The sequence below is a fragment of the Erinaceus europaeus genome, chromosome 9, assembly GCF_950295315.1.
Source record: "Erinaceus europaeus chromosome 9, mEriEur2.1, whole genome shotgun sequence".
NCBI classification, from domain to species: Eukaryota; Metazoa; Chordata; class Mammalia; order Eulipotyphla; family Erinaceidae; genus Erinaceus; species Erinaceus europaeus.
The window spans coordinates 43,186,439-43,205,478 of record NC_080170.1 but is presented as its reverse complement, the minus strand read 5'-3'; the positions used below and the strand labels follow the sequence as shown (position 1 = coordinate 43,205,478).

General features: G+C 38.2%; 1 protein-coding gene and 1 long non-coding RNA gene across 3 annotated transcripts in view; one reads left to right on the top strand and one right to left on the bottom strand.

Moving 5' to 3' along the window:
* SOAT1 (sterol O-acyltransferase 1) overlaps positions 1-19,040 on the bottom strand; it is a 64,002-nt gene that overhangs the window by 12,516 nt on the left and 32,446 nt on the right. For both annotated transcript variants that reach the window (XM_060197765.1, XM_007536011.3), the window contains 8 exons: positions 11,954-12,102; positions 9,353-9,412; positions 6,492-6,599; positions 4,242-4,524; positions 3,332-3,410; positions 2,768-2,849; positions 1,689-1,734; positions 1,138-1,267 (listed from right to left, as the gene is read on the bottom strand). In XM_060197765.1, coding sequence (XP_060053748.1) covers positions 1,138-1,267; positions 1,689-1,734; positions 2,768-2,849; positions 3,332-3,410; positions 4,242-4,524; positions 6,492-6,599; positions 9,353-9,412; positions 11,954-12,102 — 937 coding nt within the window. The remainder of the gene's footprint in view (positions 1-1,137; positions 1,268-1,688; positions 1,735-2,767; positions 2,850-3,331; positions 3,411-4,241; positions 4,525-6,491; positions 6,600-9,352; positions 9,413-11,953; positions 12,103-19,040) is intronic.
* Positions 1-19,040, top strand: part of LOC132540393 (uncharacterized) — a 53,930-nt gene that overhangs the window by 22,596 nt on the left and 12,294 nt on the right. The gene's annotated exons all lie outside the window — the stretch shown is intronic.

The following is a 19,040-nucleotide window of genomic DNA, read 5'->3' as shown; positions in this document are numbered from 1 at the left end:
TTTTTTTTAAAGAAAAGAAATGTCTAGACATTTTAAGCTTCCAAGGTCTTGCCTATCTGACCCCACTGCATTTCTCTAAACTAGTGAATTTAAAAATGGGGTAGTCTTGTCCACTTCCTGGGAACGTCTGGTAATCTGGTTTAGTTGAGACATTTGTCATTGTTCCAGCTAATAGGGTATGAATATGTTACTGGCACCTAGTTTTAGAGGCCAAGATGAGGGAAAATATCCACAAAGCATAAAATAATCCCCTCAGGGAGTCGGGCGGTAGCGCAGCGGGTTAAGTGCATGTGGCGCAAAGCACAAGGACCTGTTTAAGGATCCAGGTTTGAAGCCCCGGCTCCCCACCTGCAGGGGAGTCACTTCACAGGCGGTGAAGCAGGTCTGCAGGTGTCTATCTTTCTCTCCCCCTCTCTGTCTTCCCCTCCTCTTTCCATTTCTTTCTGTCCTATCCAACAATGAAGACATCAAAAACCACAACAAGAAAACAAGGGCAACAAAAGGGAATAAATAAATAAATATTAATAATAATAATCCCCTCAAAACAAATATCCAGCTCACATGTCTATTATGTTTGTGTCCCCACTCCACTACCAGCATAGTAGTCATCCTCCATAAATGAGGTTGTTATTCCAATACATTCCATGTCTTTGTATCTATCCTACTGTCTGGAGAAACCTTTCATATTAGAGTGACATTTATGAAACAAAGCTCATTAGCACTTTGGTTGGCTCTAAGAAACAATTCCAAAAAATTGCAGCTTGCTGGTAAAGAAAGAATATTATGTAACACATATCCTATTAGAGCAAGGATAGAGTACTGTCCAACCCTTGAACTGTATATCATTTGGTCTGGCCATGCCAAGGCAACTACATACAGGCAGGTCTCAAAATTCAATAAGCCAAGAAGCTGTTTTAATAGCAACTTTAAGAGCTAATTTTTAAGTTGATAATTTTGTATGGCCCACAAATGATGTTATAAATATCCAAATGGCTCTTGGTAGAAAAAAGGTTCCCTACCCCTATGCTAGAAGGATAAATAAGAGAAAAGCGGGTAAATTAGAGGTGCTCAAACACAATTATTTCCTGTTTTCCTTGCAACTTGATGAATGGCCAAACAAACCAGTACCCATATTACCTGGCAAGATGGAATTGAATATGCATAGCACCAGGACACGAGCGCTAAAGGGCTCCTGCTTGATATTTCGAAACAGAGGGGCACAGAGTCTTTCAAAGATGTAATACATATAAAAAAAGCAACCAAAAACCTGAAAAAGAACAAAAATATAATGATAAGCGCTTGATAAGGAAAGCAAGAGGGTAATTTTTTTTAAGTACATCACTCTTAATGCTTAAATAACTATTCCATTTAATGTTAGTATGCAAATTGCCAAACTTTGGATAATCCATCATAGATCCTACTCATCCTCCTTGCTAGCATACCTTTTCCCAGTGCTTTAACAAGTGGCATTATAGAAAGATTTCCCCTGTTATATGAAGCCTATAAAGAGCTTACTTCATAAATTTAGTTACTTAAGTAAGAATTTTATTATACTAGAAATAGTTTAAAGGACTTCAGAGAGTTCTAGAATTTCCAGTAAATATGAATATATCAACCCTGTAAGTAGATTAATTATGAATGAGAACTCTCCTATCATTCATATAAAAGACAGTTAAAAACAAATTTACCTGTGCAAACTGCATAGCAACATAACTCCATCTTATAGTGGGAGTCCTAAAGAGTAAAAAGGAAAATAAGTTTTGGGGGCCAGGTGGTGGCACACTTGGTTGAATGCAAGGATTCGGGTTCAAGGACCTGGGTTCAAGCCCCTGGTATCTACCCACGGGGGGAAGCTTCACAAGTGGTTAAGCAGGTGTCTTTAAGTGCTGCAGGTGTCTTTCTCTTCTCCTTTTGATCTCCCACTTCCATCTCAGTTTCTCTCAGTTTCTATCCAGTAAGTGAATAACTAAAACTAATGTTTTTTAAGATTACTAAAGAAAAAAAGTTTTCTAAACAAAGTGAATGCCTGCATCTTAATAAAATCCTCACAATACTTTCTCACAAACACAATTTTTCTTTTTTTAAAAAGATTTTATTTATTAGAAAGATAGGAGGCGAGAGAAAGAACCAGACATCACTCTGGTACATGTGCTGCCAGGGATTGAACTCAAGACGAAACTCATGCTTGAAAGCCCAATGCTTTATCCACTGCACCACTTCCCAGATGACACCAAACATAATTTTTCTATATGAAATGCTTATATAATTCTGTACACAAGAATTGTCAGTCACTGGGCAGCCTGGAAATGCAGTAGCTAGGGTTTTAGAATTAAAAGCCTGAGGTTCCAAGTCTGATCCCTGGCATCAGATGTGCCAGTGATACTCTAGTTCCCCCCCTTTTTCATTCTTGTTTTAAAACATGATTTTTTAAAATTTAAGAATTACTGTCATTGAATCAGCTAGAATCACCATCTGAGGCTTCCAGTCTATGCCAGTTAAAAACCAAAACTCATTCTATATTCTTAATACTTCTCTCTCTCTCTCTTTAATCAGAGCACTGCTCAGCTCTGTCTTATGATGGTGGGGGTGGGGGGATTGAACCTGGGACTTCAGAGACTCAGGCATGGGAGTCCCTGAAAAACCATTATGCTATTGACCCCCAACCTTCTTAATAGGTCTCTACTGACATGCTGCCCATTTCCCCCACCTCACTCAAGCCACATTTTGGATACCCAGCATATTTCTACACCATAGTATAGGTGATTACCTGGGATAGTTGTCCCGATAGATGAGGGTAGGGGCAAACAAGAAGTACAAGTACTGGTTGACTGTGGGTACTGGAACAGTACCTGAAAAAGGAAAACTTTGCATAGCATCAAAGGCTCTTTAATTTCTTTCAGTGAAACTAACAAGGAAAATAAGAAAGTACAAAATAAAATGTGGAAAAATTAAAACTACTTCCCATAGCTTGTTCTGTCCATATCTCCCACAACTTCTTAGTTTTAAACTGATTAGTAGCAATCCCACTAAACTCAGCTGGAAAGTCTGAAGTAGCAACTCAAGATGAGTAAGCACCCATGTGTGTAATGAATCTACTGACATTTCATAATAATTAGTGCAAAGTTATAAGAGTCTGATAATGAAAAACTTTTAAACTGTATGACAAAGGAAAAATAGTGACAATTAGGAAATGCTATGAAAGTTTTCCAAATTAATATGGACCCTATATAGTCAAAAGCCAAACATCAACAGCATGTAATGTGTCCATCACAATAAACATCAACAGTTCAAACATCTATCAATAATCTAGTAATCTAACAGCGTTACATACTTGATTTCTCCTTAGCTGCACTTAGTACACGAGGTACATTCTCTCTGACAAATGAATGGGCCTTCATTACAAAACGAATCTACAAAATAAAGGGAGGAACATGGATTTTCCATTATTATCTTATTTCCCCCCTCCACTATTGTCTTATCTTCTTTTTTTTAATTATTATTATTTTTTATTTATTCCTTTTGTTGCCCTTGTTGTTTTATTGTTGTAGTTATCATTGCTGTCATTGTTGTTGGATAGAACAGAGAGAAATGGAGAGAGGAGGGGAAGACAGAGAGGGGGAGAGAAAGATAGACACCTGCAGACCTGCTTCACCGCTTGTGAAGCGACTCCCCTGCAGGTGGGGAGTCGGGGCTTGAACCGGGATCCTTATGCCGGTGCTTGTGCTTTGCACCACCTGCGCTTAACCCGCTGCACTACAGCCCGACTCCCAGTTGTCTTATCTTCTTATGTAGCCCCTGAATAGTACAAAATTACAGTCACACACAGAATTCAAAAAAAGAAAAAAATTCTTAATTCTGCATATATCGATTCAATGTCACTTTTACGAAATAAAGGAGATGAAGAGTCAACTCTTAATTTATCGTCAAACAGCACTATTAGAGGTATATCACAAATTAAGAAAGTAAAAGCCTCCTATTTTGATTGATGCATTTTATGATGTAGATGGTATTTACAGAAATACACAAGAATAAAATTCAGATTCATAAAGAACAGTTCAATGTATTTATTTTAATTACTAAGAATCAGAGACTACTTAGCTAGACTAAGTCTTAAGAGATAATAGGATCAAGAATCAGATATAAAAATTTATCCAATACAACTGAAATAACAGAATAACAGTACTTTTATCATTACTATTTTAACTAAGATTGCCTTAGGCATTAATTAGTCAAATGTTTACCTGCTCAAATATAACAATGCATCGGGAAGCTGGTGACAGTGTATATGCTAATATAATATATAGTGGTCCACCACCTAGAATTCCAATCTGGAAGACTGTAAAAAGTAATCCATGGATGAAAGAATGGACCACTGGATGGGAACTCTTACTGTAGCCTCTGGCCCAGCGTTGAAAGAGGAAATAGGGAATTACAAGTGTACTAAAGAACATGGCCCACCATGTCCACAGAGCAACAGGAAGATTTCCAAAAGCATAAGACAAAAGACTGAACTCAAGCACCAACCTAAAAAGAAAAAGCACAAGAGAAGAACAAATAATTGAATTTCTAACAGGTACTGATTCATAAAAACAAAACCTTTCAGATGAAAAACATTCAACCATAGGAAACATAGCAATATATTAGTCATAGATGTACTCATTGCACTAAAGGGAGCTAGCTAGCTGGCTCTAAGCCTTTGGTTCACAGTATATATATATATATTTACAGATAGATAGATAGATAGATAGATAGATAGATAGATAGGTAGATAGATATTTTGCCTCTAGGGTTATTGATGGGGCTTGGTGCTTGCACCATGAATCCATTGCCATATTTTCCCTTTTGTTGCCATTGTTGTTGTTTTTTAAAATCTTTTCTGTGGTTATTATTGTTGTTGTTGTTGTTGATGATGTCATTGTTGGATAGGATAAAGAAATGGAGAAAGGAAGGAAAGACAGGGGTAGAGAGAGACACCTGCAGACCTGCTTCACCACTAGCGAGGCAACCCCTCCCTGCAGGTAGAGAGCCGGGGGGCTCCAAACTGGATCCTTACACAGGTCCTTGCGCTTCACACCATTTGTGCTTAACCCGCTGCGCTACTGCCTGACCTCCTCTTTTAAATATTTTATTATTCTTTTATTTTTCCCAGAGCATTGATCAACTTTGGTTGATAGTGGTGCAGGGACTAAACCTGAGACTTTGAAACTTCAGGCATGAGAGTCTCTTTGCATAACCATTATGCTATCTAATCTAGCCCTAGTTCACAGTGTCTCAACAATAAATTTTCTAAAACCCCTAACATAATATGATCTTTATACATATAAGAACTTAAATTAATAAGACTCTGAACTTCTCAAAGATTGGATACTCACATTAGTAATTTTAAACTCGAAGATGTTCTGTGGCAAAGTTACACTATAGTATTTAGATAGCAATCACTTATACAAAAGATGACTTTCATTACAAAATAGGTACGGGGGGCCGGGCAGTAGCACATGGTGCAAAGCACAAGGACTGGCATAAGGATCCCGGTTCGATCCCCTGGCTCCCCACCTGCAAGGCGGTGAAGCCGGTCTACAGGTATCTGTCTTTCTCTCTGTCTTCTCCTCCTCTCTCCATTTCTCTCTGTCCTATCCAACAACAACACCAATCATAACAACAATAAAATGAGCAACAAAATGGAATACATAAATATTTTTTCTCCTGCAAGTGGGCACAGGGGTTCAAACCTGGGTCCTTGAGTACTGTTACATGTGTGCTCAAGCAGGTGCAACACCTCCCAGCCCCAAAACTTAATTTTCTAATAAAATACGTAAGTCTGTATGTAAATTACTACACCTTTAATTTTAATTTCACATGATTTTGCTCATATATGGAATATAGAAAAATGAAATGCATGAACTAGGGGGGGAAGTGATCAAACTATCTCTAGATTATAGTAATTATGGTGGTTATCATGGGGGGGAGCACAGAACTTTCATGATAAGTGCAGTATGGAACTTCACCCCTGTTATCTTGTAAATCATTTTTAAAGTTATACTTTAGTCTTTATATTTAAAAAGAGATGACTTTTAAAAAAATATTTATTTTATTTTCCCTTTTGTTGACCTTGTTGTTTAACATTGTTGTGGTTATTGATGTCATTGTTGCTGGATAGGACAGAGAGAAATGGAGAGAGGAGAGGAAGACAGAGAGGGGGAGAGAAAGACACCTGTAGACCTGCTTCACCTCTTGTGAAGCGACTCCCCCACAGGTGGGAAGCCGGGGGCTTGAACCGGGATCCTTGTGCCAGCCCTTGTGCTTTGCGCCACCTGCACTTAACCCACTGCGCCACTGCCTGACTTCCAGAGATGACATTTTTAAACCTTAAATTCCAACACAATACTTATTTTAGTATCAACCGAAAGTACATATTAAAGTAGAAAAGTTGGTAAGTTATATAGATTCACAACTCTCATTACCTCATATCAAACAGTCCCTCCTTGTCTTACCTTCCTTCATCAATGTAATCTACTGCAAGTGTGCTGAGAATAAAGAGAATGAGGAGGGCAATGAACATATGATATATTGTTCTGATGTGGTCCACGTCAAACAGTTCACTGTAAATGCAGTCCAAACAAATAAAGTTAATAATGTTATTTTGTAATACCACATAGTAAAGAGTTCAAAGAAATTCAGAAATTCCCAGCTAACATTCAAAAATATCTCAAGATAATAGTCACAGACTAAAAAATTATTAACAAAACTAAGGTAAAACTTGATAGAACAAAGGATAAGGATCTTCCGATAAAATGACACTGGCTCCTAGAAATAGTTTTTAATTTTTTTTTTATTTATCATTATCTTTATTTATTGGATAGAGACATCTAGAAATCAAGGAGGGTGATAGAGAGGGAGAGAGATAGAGAGATACCTGCAGCCCTGCTTCACCACTCGTAAAGCTTTCCCCTGCAGGTGGGGACCGGGGGCTCAAACCCAGGTCTTTGCACATTGTAATTTTCTCCCCCCAACCCCCACCCACCCCGCAAGTGAGGAGCAAATCCAAATCCTTGCCTGTGGTAACATTTGTGCCATCGCTGAGCCCCCAAATATGCATTATTTTAAGAAAACCACATTAAGACACTTAAGATGCTTTTTTGCCAACACAGTCATATTTCAGATGATCTGTACTAATGCATATTATTATAACAGTCATCTAATACTTACGTAGTGTGCATTACAAAGGTGATATTACCTAAGCAAAGTACATCTTTAATTTTAATTTCACATGATTTTACTCATATATGGAATATAGGAAAATGAAATGCATTAGCTAGAGAAAAAAGTGACTGAACCATCTCTAGATTATAGGAATTATAGTGGTAATCATGGGGAGCACAGAGCTTTCATGATAATTGCGGTGTGAAACTTCACCCGTTATCTTGTAAACCATTATTAGACCACTAACAAAAATTAAAACAATTTTAAAAGGTTAAAATTAATAATAATGTTCATTTCACAGCTGAGATTGCCATAATTAATTTACACCACTTAGTATTTATTTCATAAACTAAACAAAATCAGAATTCTAAAATAAGTAGATCTGAAAAAACTGAAGTGTCTACGCTAGCTAGCAAAAGAAGAGATGAAGAAAACAGTAGCAAGAAAGCAATACCAAAACACACACACACACCTTTGTCTTTAGGGTTATCACTGGGGCTATCCACTACTCCTGGCAGCCATTTCCCCCCCACTTTATAGGATAGGACAGAAGCTGAGGTGGGAGGGGAAGACAGAGAGACACCTGCAGACCTATTTCACCACTTGTGAAGTGACCCCCCTCTGCAGGTAGGGAGCTGGGGGTTCAAACCAGGATCCTTGAGTTGGTCTTTGTGCTTTGTACTATGTGTGCTTAACCTGGTGCACCACTACTGAACCCCCAAAACTCTCTTAAAACATTTTTTGTTTGTTTTTTTCTCTAACTTGTAAAATAGAAAATATCAACAAAACCATAGAATAAGAGGGGTGAAATTCCACACATTTCCCACCACCAGAGTTCCATATCCCATTCCTTTCACTGGAAGCTTTCCTATTCTTTATCTCTCTGGAAGCATGGACCCAGGGTCATTATGGGGTACAGAAGGTCTGGTGTCTGTAATTGCTTCTCCGATGGACCTGGGCATTGATAGATTGATCCATACTCCCAGCCTGTCCCTCTTTCCCTACTGGGGCAGGGCTCTGGAGAGGTGGGATTCCAGGGTACATTGGTGAAGATGTCTGTTCAGGTGTTTTATGCTGTGTCATTGCCTTGAATTCAGAAGGCTAAGGCCCCCAAGTTAAAGACTGAGAGGTTTTAAACCCCTGTCTCTTCCAACACTAGGAACAATGTTGCTTGCTGCATTTAAAGTGAAATCATCAAAAATGGCATGCCAGTCCTGCCCAGAGCTCTTGATTTGACTTTACTGTTTGTTCTTCAACCCACGCCCGCACCCCTTTTCACTCCAACCACACTGGAGCACCCACCTGAGGCCACAGAACTTTCAGCTGTAGATTATGACTTCAGTTGGGTCTCTTGTATTTATTTGTTGTTTTGGGAGGAGAGGTGATTTGGTCCCAGTTATTCCATGGCCACACCTCCCGGAATTCTTCAAACATTTTTTTTTTTGGGGGGGAGAAGTGTATGGCACACCCAGTTAACTCCACACATAGTATTAAGTGCAAGGACTGGGATTTAAGGACCCACTCCCTACCTACAACAGGGACACTTCACTAGGGGTGAAGCAGGTCTGCAGGTTTCTATCTCTCTCCCTCTCAATTTCTCTTTGTCCTGCTGAAATAAATAAATTTAAAAAAATAAACAAAAGATGGCTGCCAGGAGTGGTGGATTTATAGTGCTGCACCGGATTTCCCCAGCAATAACCCTGGAGGCAAAAAAAAAAAAAATAGATAACTTTTATTCTAGATTTTTGTGCAATTTATATTCTAAAGCACAACTTCAAAGGATTTATCAGTAATCACTCTTATCTCCAACTCCTTTGAAAGTTGATACAGAACTGGAATATCAGAGAAGCAAAAGACAGCCAAGGAACAAAAAGAAGTATCAAACTTAATTTATTTAAAAAAACTCATTAAGGGCGGAGGGTAGATAGCATAATGGTTATGCAAACAGACTCTCATGCCTGAGACTCCAACATCCCAGGTTCAATCCCCCGCACCACCTTAAGCCAGAACTGAACAGTGTTTTGGTAAAAAATAAATAAATAAATAAACTCATTAAGACATTCATAGATTAAGCAGAGTCTAACAACCAGAATAACTTGATTTCTTCTAAAATTCAAGCTAGTCTTAACAAAATTAAACAAAAAATACTCACTCTAAGAGAGATCGCCTTATAATAAAAATCTTTCCTTGTTCTGGAGGTGCTCGCAGATCTCTTGGAAAAGCATGAATTAAAACAAGGTATAAATATAAGATATACACATAATAATCAAGTACTATAAGATTTTTAATCATAGAGGGAAAAGGCTAACCCAGTAAAGTACACACTGCCATGCATGAGGTTCAAGCCCCCCAGCCACCACATGAGAGCACCATGCAAAGGGTAAGCTTCAGGAGAGGTGAAGCAGTACTGTGGTATTTCTCTTCCTCCTTTCTATTTTCCCTTTCTGCCTTTTACCCTCTATCTGGGGGGGAGAGGGTTGTCTACTGGAAGCAGTGGAATCATGCAGGCATGAAGCCCCAGTGAAGTCATGGCAGCAAGGTAAAAAACAAACAATAAAACATTTAAAAAGAGAAAATTTAAACCAGTTGATCAATTCAATTTTTTCAACTTCAGTATTTTACTGAGGTAGTGCTGATATACAAGACTGTTGTGGGCTGAGGAGATAGTATAATGATTATACAAAAGACTTTCATGCCTAAGGCTCCAAAGTCCCAGGTCCTATCCCCAGCACCACCACAAGCCAGACCTAAGCAGTGCTCTGGTAGCTTTCTGTTATCTCTCTGTCATTAAAAATAAATAAATAAAATATTTTTTTAAAAAAAAAATCTCATTCCACCATTAGTTTTTCTTTAAAAAAAAAAACTGATGCTGTCACAAGGGCACATTTATATTTTCATAAAATAGGTGTCAGTACATTTCACCCTCTATAATTTAATATAACCCATGTACCATGGTGAGGGATTTATGTTGTTGTGTCTATCTTATCTACTTCTTCTGGTAGGGATCTGCGTATCTGGTCAGAGAGGAAGTGTTAAGCTTCCTTAGCTGGACCATCACTCAAAGGGCTAAACAGCCTAGCCCCGATGGAAATGTATGCTGGGCATTACATTCACAATCACTATTCCTCCTCCTGATCAACCGTAAGTTCACAGACAGGTCTCCAGTCACACTTTACTACACTTCATGTTACTGGTTTGTCTTCCCAAACTTCACTGATGTTTATGAGACTCACCACCTTCCTTAATGCCAGAGTCCTCCAATAGCTTCTTAAAAGTGTCTCCAATTACTAAAAGTTCATACTTAAACATTTAGCATTATCATCTATTTTAGGCATTTTGAAAGACTGCCAACACTTCTGTTAGCTACTAGTGGTCAAAATTACTTGGCAGAGATCACAAAGGCATTAAAAAAAAAAAAAACTAAACAAAGCACAGCATAGCAGAACAAATTAATTACATTGGTCTCTGATGGCCTTCCTTTTACTGCCCTAGATGGCAATAAGGGGATGGATACACACACACAGACACACACACACACACACACACACACACACACATATGATACAATATATACTAATTGTATTGAATTTCATTGCAAGCTTCACACAGAGCACAGTTGAGAAGCTGGCTAATGATGTGGTGTAGAGCACAGACTCCAGGTTTAAATTCCCACTAGAAATAGTACAGCTACAGCAAACATTTGATGTGTATTTTTGAAAATCTACTAGAAGTGGCTGTTTTCTAGGCAAGCAAAAGATCATCAAAATTAAGGAATACAGAAACTATTTCAAATGTCAAAATGGTATTTTAAAGTTCTTTTATTTCCACTCTTTATATCTGACTAATATGTACTAAAAATTTCCTATTTCCAACATGCATAGATTCATAATATACATTTCTTTCTTTTTTTTGACTAGAGCAATGCTCAGCTCTGGCTTATGGTGGTTCAGAGGATTGAATCTGGGACTTTTGAGCCTCAGTCTTGAGAGTGTCTTTGCATAACCATTATGCTATCTATCGCAGCTCATAATATACATTTCTATGATGATTATATCTACCAACTACCTCTTCCTCTCTCCCCTCCTATCCCTCTCATTAACAAATAAAATATTAAAATATATATATATATATATGTATGCCAATCTCCCAAAAAGATTCTGAGGAATCTAAAAATACCACTAAATCTCTAGGTTAAATAACTTCAGTTTCTAAAAAGAATCAAACAAGCAAACAAACACTGCCTGGGAGGTAGCACATTGAATAAAGCACACATATGTCAAAATGATGCTATGGCTCCTCCTCTCTTTTCCTCTATCCCCTCATAAGTAAACAAGTCTTTATAATAAACAAATAAATAAATATACATTTAAAAACCCATTTAAGTTTTATAAAACGTATTTTAGTTCTCAAGTTAAAACATTCCCATTTAACTGGCACATGCTTTCATTTCCTATTCTGTAACATGCAGACCCACCTCACAGGATCATTATTTGGTTTAGATGTAGAGTACTAGCAAGTGTTGACTAATATTTAATGGTTAGCATCACTAAATATATGTATGTATATATATAATGCATTTTTTGTTATAACTCATATACTAAATGAAAAAAACCTACTCTACAAGTAGTTAATTTGTTCTAGGCAATACAGAGATAATAAAAAGTGGTAGTCACTTTTATTGTAATCTATATTCTGATCATGAAATACACCAGAATGGATGTTTGCATTAAACAAAACAAATACTCATACTTACTTAGCTCTATGGTTTTTCTCTCCATCAAAAGCAGAAAAGGTGGTAAGTGCACACCCACCATTGTCTAAAGTTGCTGATTTTTCAATGAGATTGCTCACAAAATCATCAAATTGACTGCCAACTTCCTTCATAAAAAATGGTTTCAGTTCCTACAATTTTAAAACAAATAAATGAAAACATTAGGGGTTAATACAAGCGTGTGGATTATTACCACTTTTTACCTAAAGGGCTCTTTAAATAGCTGCATTGAAATAAATCCAGGCTATGTGTTTGTTCATAAGAAGAAAACCAGAAAAAAAAATCTTTAACTGATTTGTAACTTCAGAAATGACTAGTGAAAAGCAATATGATGATTTGTATACTTTTAAACACGTATAGCCTCATTACTATAGCATACAGCTTACTAGTATAAATTACTGTGGTTACTCAAATTGTAAACTTCAGCATTCAATTGGCAGGACTCTTCTCTGTAAAGGAAAATAGGACTTACTTATATATAGGAAACAATGCCATTGACTAATTTTTCAAGAAAAAGTTCTCCAAATTACTTAGATTGGACCTTAAATATCTAAAGTAGCATTTTTCTTGATTGTATTTAACCAGAGCCTTGCTCAGCTCTGGCTTATGGTGGTGTAGAGGACTGCACCTGGGACTTCAAAAACTCAGGCATGAGTGTTTTTTTGCATAACCATCATACTATCTCCCCTGCCCACTTACCAAATCCTTTAAAAGTGACGCTTGGAAACCAGTGAGATAGCTTACCTGGGAGAGGGCGTTACCATGCATGTGACCCAGGTGTTGAGTACCTGGTGTACCATATGAAAGTACTACAGCACTGAAAGATATTTCTATACTATGCTGTTTCTCCCTCTTTGTATATGAAAAAAAGAAGGGGGAGAGGATTCCAAAGCAGTGAAGCCCTGGAGATGATAAAAAATAAGATAAAATAAATTAAAAGTAGGAAAGATGCATAATAGCTTTGCAAAAGGACACTGAGGCTTCAAGGTCCCAGCACCACCATAAGCCAGAGCTGAGCAATACTCAAGTAAAAAAAAGTAATAATAAAACAAATAAAGGCAAAAACAAAGGACAGCCTAAAAATAGCAGTGACTCTTGTGGGGGGGGGTGCTGGTGGTGGAACACCTGGTTAAGCACACATGCTACAGTGCACAAAGGACCCAGGTTTGAGTCCCAAGTCCCCACCTGCAGGGAGAAAGCTTCATGAGTGGTAAAGCAGTGCTGAAAGTGTCTCTTTGTTTCTCTCCATCTCTATCTTCTCTTCCCCTCTCAATTTTTCTATGTCTCTATCCAACAGATAAAGATAGTAAAAAAATTACAAAAAATAGCAGTGACTCATAGAATTATATGAAAGTTTTTCAGAATTCAGACTTCTATCTCCATCAGGTGTCTTATAAGAGCTGTGAATTTAGTGTATTTTATTGCCTAAGACCCACAGCTCTTATAAGACACCTGAGATGGAAAATATAGCAGAGCACACACATTACCATGTCAGGAGTTAGGTTCAAGCCCCAAGTCCCCACCTACAGGGAAGCAGCTTTAGGAGGGGTAAAGCAATGCTGCAGGTACCTCTGTGTTTCCCTTTCTATCTCCTTCCCTCTAAATTTATATTAAAAATTAATTAATTAATTGAATTAAATTAAAATTTTAAAAGGCTGCCAAGAGTGGTAGATTTACCATGCAGGCAACAAGCTCTAGCAACAGAAAAAGTAAATAAATAGGGGGTCTGGCGGTAGCGCAGCAGATTAAATGCACATGGCGCAAAGTGCAGGGACCGACTCAGGGATCCTCGTTCAAACCTCCGGCTCCCCACCTGCAGGGAGTTCGCTTCACAAGCAGTGAAGCAGGTCTGCGGGGATGTTTCAGTGCTGTAGTACCTGTCCCTGTCTCCCTCTTCCTCTCTGTCTCGGTCACTATCTTAAAAATAAATAAATAAATAAATAAAAAGGCATCACATTTTCTCTCCTCCTATCTTCCTCTCCTCTCTCGATTTCTCTCTGTCCTATCGAACAACAGCAATAACAGCAATAATAATAACAACAATGATGAGCAACAAAAGGGGAAAAATAGCCTCCAGGAGCAGTCGATTCATAGTGCAGGCAACAAGCTCCAGCAATAGCCCTGTAGGCAATAAATAAATAATATTTAAAAGATGGAAAACACAAGCTGCATATATAAAGCAGTATACAGAAGATGACCTGAAAGTGTCAACTAAGTGGTATAACCATCAGAAAAACTCAAAGAACATATGTTTAGCAAACAAAGAAAGCAAGGACAAGCTGATTATCAAGAAACTAGTAGTTAAGAAGAAAGTTTGAGGGCTAGATAGATAGCATAATGGTTATGCAAACTGACTTTCATGCCTGAGACTCTAAGCTACCAGGTTCAATCACCAGCACCACTATAAGCTAGAGCTGCTGAGCTATGCTCAGTTTAAAAAAATTGAAAGAACGTTGAGAATAAATAGATAAATATAAAATAAAATAGAAAGTGGCAAGAAACAATGTAACAAAAATAGAAAAATAGCAAGAGATTGGTGACAATATGAATGTAGATTTATCTTAAAGATAAAATAATGAAGACCTAGAGATTTTATAAAATTAATTTTTATATCATATTTATCTAATATTTCTTTTGCCTATTTCATTTCAATTATATGCATCCATCCTTATTTAGAAATTGTTAAACAGGATGCTTTCTAAACCAAAACCAAACTAAATAGAAAGGTGGGCACAGAAAGAAAAGGCTTCTTTTTTTCATTTCATCTCTAGAACTGAACTAATTAAAAGCCTTTTCCTGTTGAATTTAAAATCCTGGTAGACCGATTATATAGTATGCCAGATGATGTTAAGAAATAAAACAGATAGACAAAGGTATATGCATTTAAAAAGACTTAAAGAAAGTAAGAGAGCAAGTTAGAGGATGTCTCTAGGAAAAAGCAACAAGGAAAAAAGAAAGTTAGGCCCTTAGACAGGAATACCCTTGACATATTTGAGAAATAGCAAAGCAGAAGGTCACTGATGAAGCAAAAGCAAGATAAAAGAGCTGACGTAAAAAAAGAAAGGAGGGGTGGGGGTGGGGGACTAAACTATATATGGTCTTGACATTTTATTCCAGACTCTTATCAGTTCATTGACATCTTCTTACTCAACTTTTTTTTTTTTAACCTGGAATTTTACCATGTAGCAAAGAGAATTTAATATGTTTTTTTTTTTTGGGGGGGAGGGGTTCCTCCAGGGTTACCACTGGGACTCAATCCACTGCTCCTGGTGGCCATTTTTTTTCCCCCATTGGATAGGACAGAGAAATTAAGGGGGGAGGGGAAGATAGAGAGGCAGGGGAGATAGCATAATAGCTATGAAAAAAAAAAAAAAAACTAACTCCTGAGGCTACACGCTTCCAGGTTCAATCCCCCAAACCACCATAAGCCAGAGTTGAGCAGCACTCTGGTAAAAAAAGAAAGAAAATAAAACAAGAAAGAAAACAGGATATGTTACAGCTCTGCATTGCCTGAGCCAGTAAAGAAAGATACGAATTATTAGTAGTATAATGAGTGTCAAGTAAATAAATAAATAAAATTAAAAAGCAGTTCAGAGTGAGAGAAACACTGAGTAAGAGAAAAGTAAAAAAACAGAAAGAACAAACTTCCTGTCATCTCAACAGACTATAAGCCAGTATACAGTGCTGATAGATAGCAAGTCTTCTTGTGATTTTCTTTCACAATTTCATACCAACACTACCTGTGACCCAAATCTCTTGACACCTCAGACAACACAATTTATTGAATTAACCAAAGTGTTCTGTTTTAATACGGTTAATTCATGATTTTGTTTCCTACATTGTGTTCAGGAATCCATACTTGAGTCAGTATAATCCTAAAGAAAAAGATCTTGGGGCTGGGTGGTGGTTCACCTGGCTGAGTGCACATGTTATAAGGACCCAGGTTCAAGCTCCCGGTCCCCACCTGCAAGGGGGAAGCTTTGCAAGTGGTAAAGTAGGGCTGCAGGTGTCTCTCTATCTCCCTGGACTCTTATCTCCCCCTTACCTCTCAATTTCTAACTTTCTCTATCCAATAAATAAAGATTAAAAAATAATGAAAAAGAAAAAAATCTTTCTTGCTGATAATGATACAGTAAAAGGAATATGAGCCTCTGGAATCTAGGAGTGGCTCACTCAGTAGATGCATGAGGACCTGAGTTTAAGCCCCCAGATACTGCATGGGAATACCATGCACAGCATCAGGAAAAGTTTCATAAGCAGTATACCAGTGCTGTGGTATCTTCTCTACTCTCTCTCCTTTCAATGCCCATGTCCAGTGGAGAAGCAATTATAGAAGTCAGACCTCCTACCTTCTGCACCCCATAGAGATCTTAGGTCCATACTCCCAGAGGGATAAAGAATAGGGAAGCTTCCAATGGAGGGGATGGGATATGGCACTCTGGTGGTGTGAACTGTGTGGAATTATACCCATTATCCCACAATCTTATTGACCCTTATTAAATCAATAATAATAGAAGTTGAAAAATAAGAAAACAAAACGCAGAACTTGGAGTGGGTTCGGTGTACTGCACCAAAGTAAAGTGATCTGGGAGGTGGAGCAGTAGACAAAGTTGATCATGTAAAAAAAAGTAAAAGACTCTGAGGTAGGGGGAGGGTTCAGGTCCTGGAACATGGCAGAGGGGACATAGAGGGGGTTGAATTGTCATGTGGAAAACTGAGAAATGTTATACATGTACAAACTACTATATTTTACTGTTGATTGGAAACCATTAATCTGCCCTCCACCCCTAGTAAAGAAAAAAAACACTATCCTCACCCCTTGAGCATGACTTGAGGCCAGTTCATCTTTCTGAGCAGTTAAGTGTAAAACTGAGAAGAGTAACATTTAACTTAAGTAACATCTAACTTTCTCAAAAAGGCATCTGTACACACTGTACACTGATAACAGGGAGATAAACTGTACATACATGACAATAACTATCTTATCAATCATTATTTCCCTCAATGAAGTGATTTTTTAAAAAGTTTTTAGGTTTTTTATTTATTTATTCCCTTTTGTTGCCCTTGTTGTTTTATTGTTGTAGTTACACTGCTGTCACTATTGTTGGATAGGACAGAGAGAAATGGAGAGAGGAGGGGAAGACAGAGAGGGGGAGAGAAAGATAAACACCTGCAGACCTGCTTCACCGCTTGTGAAGTGACTCCCTTGCAGGTGGGGAGCCCCCGGGATCCTTATGCTGGTCCTTGCGCCTTGCGCCATGTGTGCTTAACCCATTGTGCTACTGCCCAACTGCCAATGAAGTGATTTTTTTTAGGGGTAGGGGCAAGTTAGCTCAGCTGAATAGCATGCCTGATTTGCCATGTGCATGATCCAGGCCTGAGCTAAGCTCCCCAACCCCCACTGAGAGATGTTTCAGTGCTGTAGTACCTGTCCCTGTTTCTCCCTCTTCCTCTCTGTCTCGGTCACTATCTTAAAAAAAAAAAAAGAATAAATAAAAAGGCATCACATTTTCTTAGTTACAACTATTATCAGATTCACAGGCAGAGAGATGGGCCTTAATGCAGGAAGTAGTGTTTATTATGCCAGCAGACCTAGCTGGGCTCCAAAAAACTGGGCCCTGAGTACAGTGGTACTTGCCCTTTTGTACAGTTATCAGCTTTCCCATAGTAACTTATAGCAACAAACTTAACAGGTTTTTGTCTGTTTTGTTTTGTCTGTCATGCTACATGAAGAGAACACATTTTGTTTTGCTTATCAGCAGGGTTTGCTAACAGACCCTTCTCTCAGGTAGAATAGAGGATTCACTGGCAGCTGACCAAGGTCAAGCTGATTGCTTAGCAGAAAGTACTTCTATGCTGAGGGGAGGGGAAAGGTCATCTCCAGCTGAATTCTTATTCAGCTTGAGAAGTTAACCCTTAGCCTCTCTCTTGAGAAGTTAACCCTTGCTTGCCTCACAACTACATCACAGGGCTATAATAATCTAAAATTATCTCAGATCAGTAGGCTAGAAATAAGAGTCCAGAAATAGACCCTCACAAGGACCTAGAACATTAAAGAGAGGAGAGTCTTTTCAATAAATGATGTTGGGAGAATTGGGTAGTTACATACAGAAGATTAAAATCATGTCACCATGCACAAAAATCAATTCAAAACAGATCAAGGGGCTGGATGATGGCACACCTGGATGAACACGTATGTCAAAATAGATCAGAGAGGAGGCAGGTGGTGGCACATCTGGTTAACGCACATATTACAGTAAACAAGGACCCAGGTTCAAGCCCCTCATCCCCCCCTGCAGGAGGAGTTGGTGAAGCAGGACTGCAGGTGTCTCTATCTCCCCCTTCTCTCTTAGTCTCTCTCTCTCTCTCTCTCTCTCTCAACTAGAGCACTGCTTAGCTCCAGCTTATGTGGTGTGGAGAACTGAATCTGGGACTTTGAAGCCTCAGACATGAGTCTCTTTGTATAACCATTATGGTGTCTACCCCCGTCCCCAATTTCTCTGTCTCTATCCAAAAATAAGTACATAAAATAGACCAGAGTTAGATATCAGAAGGAGACCATAAGATGTGTAGAAGAAAACATTGGTCAATCCCCCACATCACTATAAACTAGAGCTGAGCAGTGCTGTGGAAAAAAAAATTGTCAGGACACTACCTGATGTCTGCTTTAGAGATATCTTTGTAGATGCAAGTTCAACAACAAAGAAAACAAAAGCAAAAATAAATCAGTAAAATTACATCAAAATGAAAAGCTCCTGCACAGAAAAGGAACCATCACCAAAGATACCCTACTGGAGGGGTTAAAATGTTTATGTGCCATCCAACAAAAAAAGGGGAGGCAGGGCTAATAAGCAGAATATATAGAGAAGTCACAAAGCTCAGCAACAACAATTTAAAGAAACAGCATGTTTAAGATGGGGGGAAAAACTGAATAGACCAAAGATACTCAGCCAACAGGCATATAAAAAAAATAAGTTCAAAGTCAGTGATTATCAGATAAATGAAAATCAAGGTAACAATGGGACACCACCTCCCCCACCAGAATTGTCTATATCAGAAAAGGATGGAA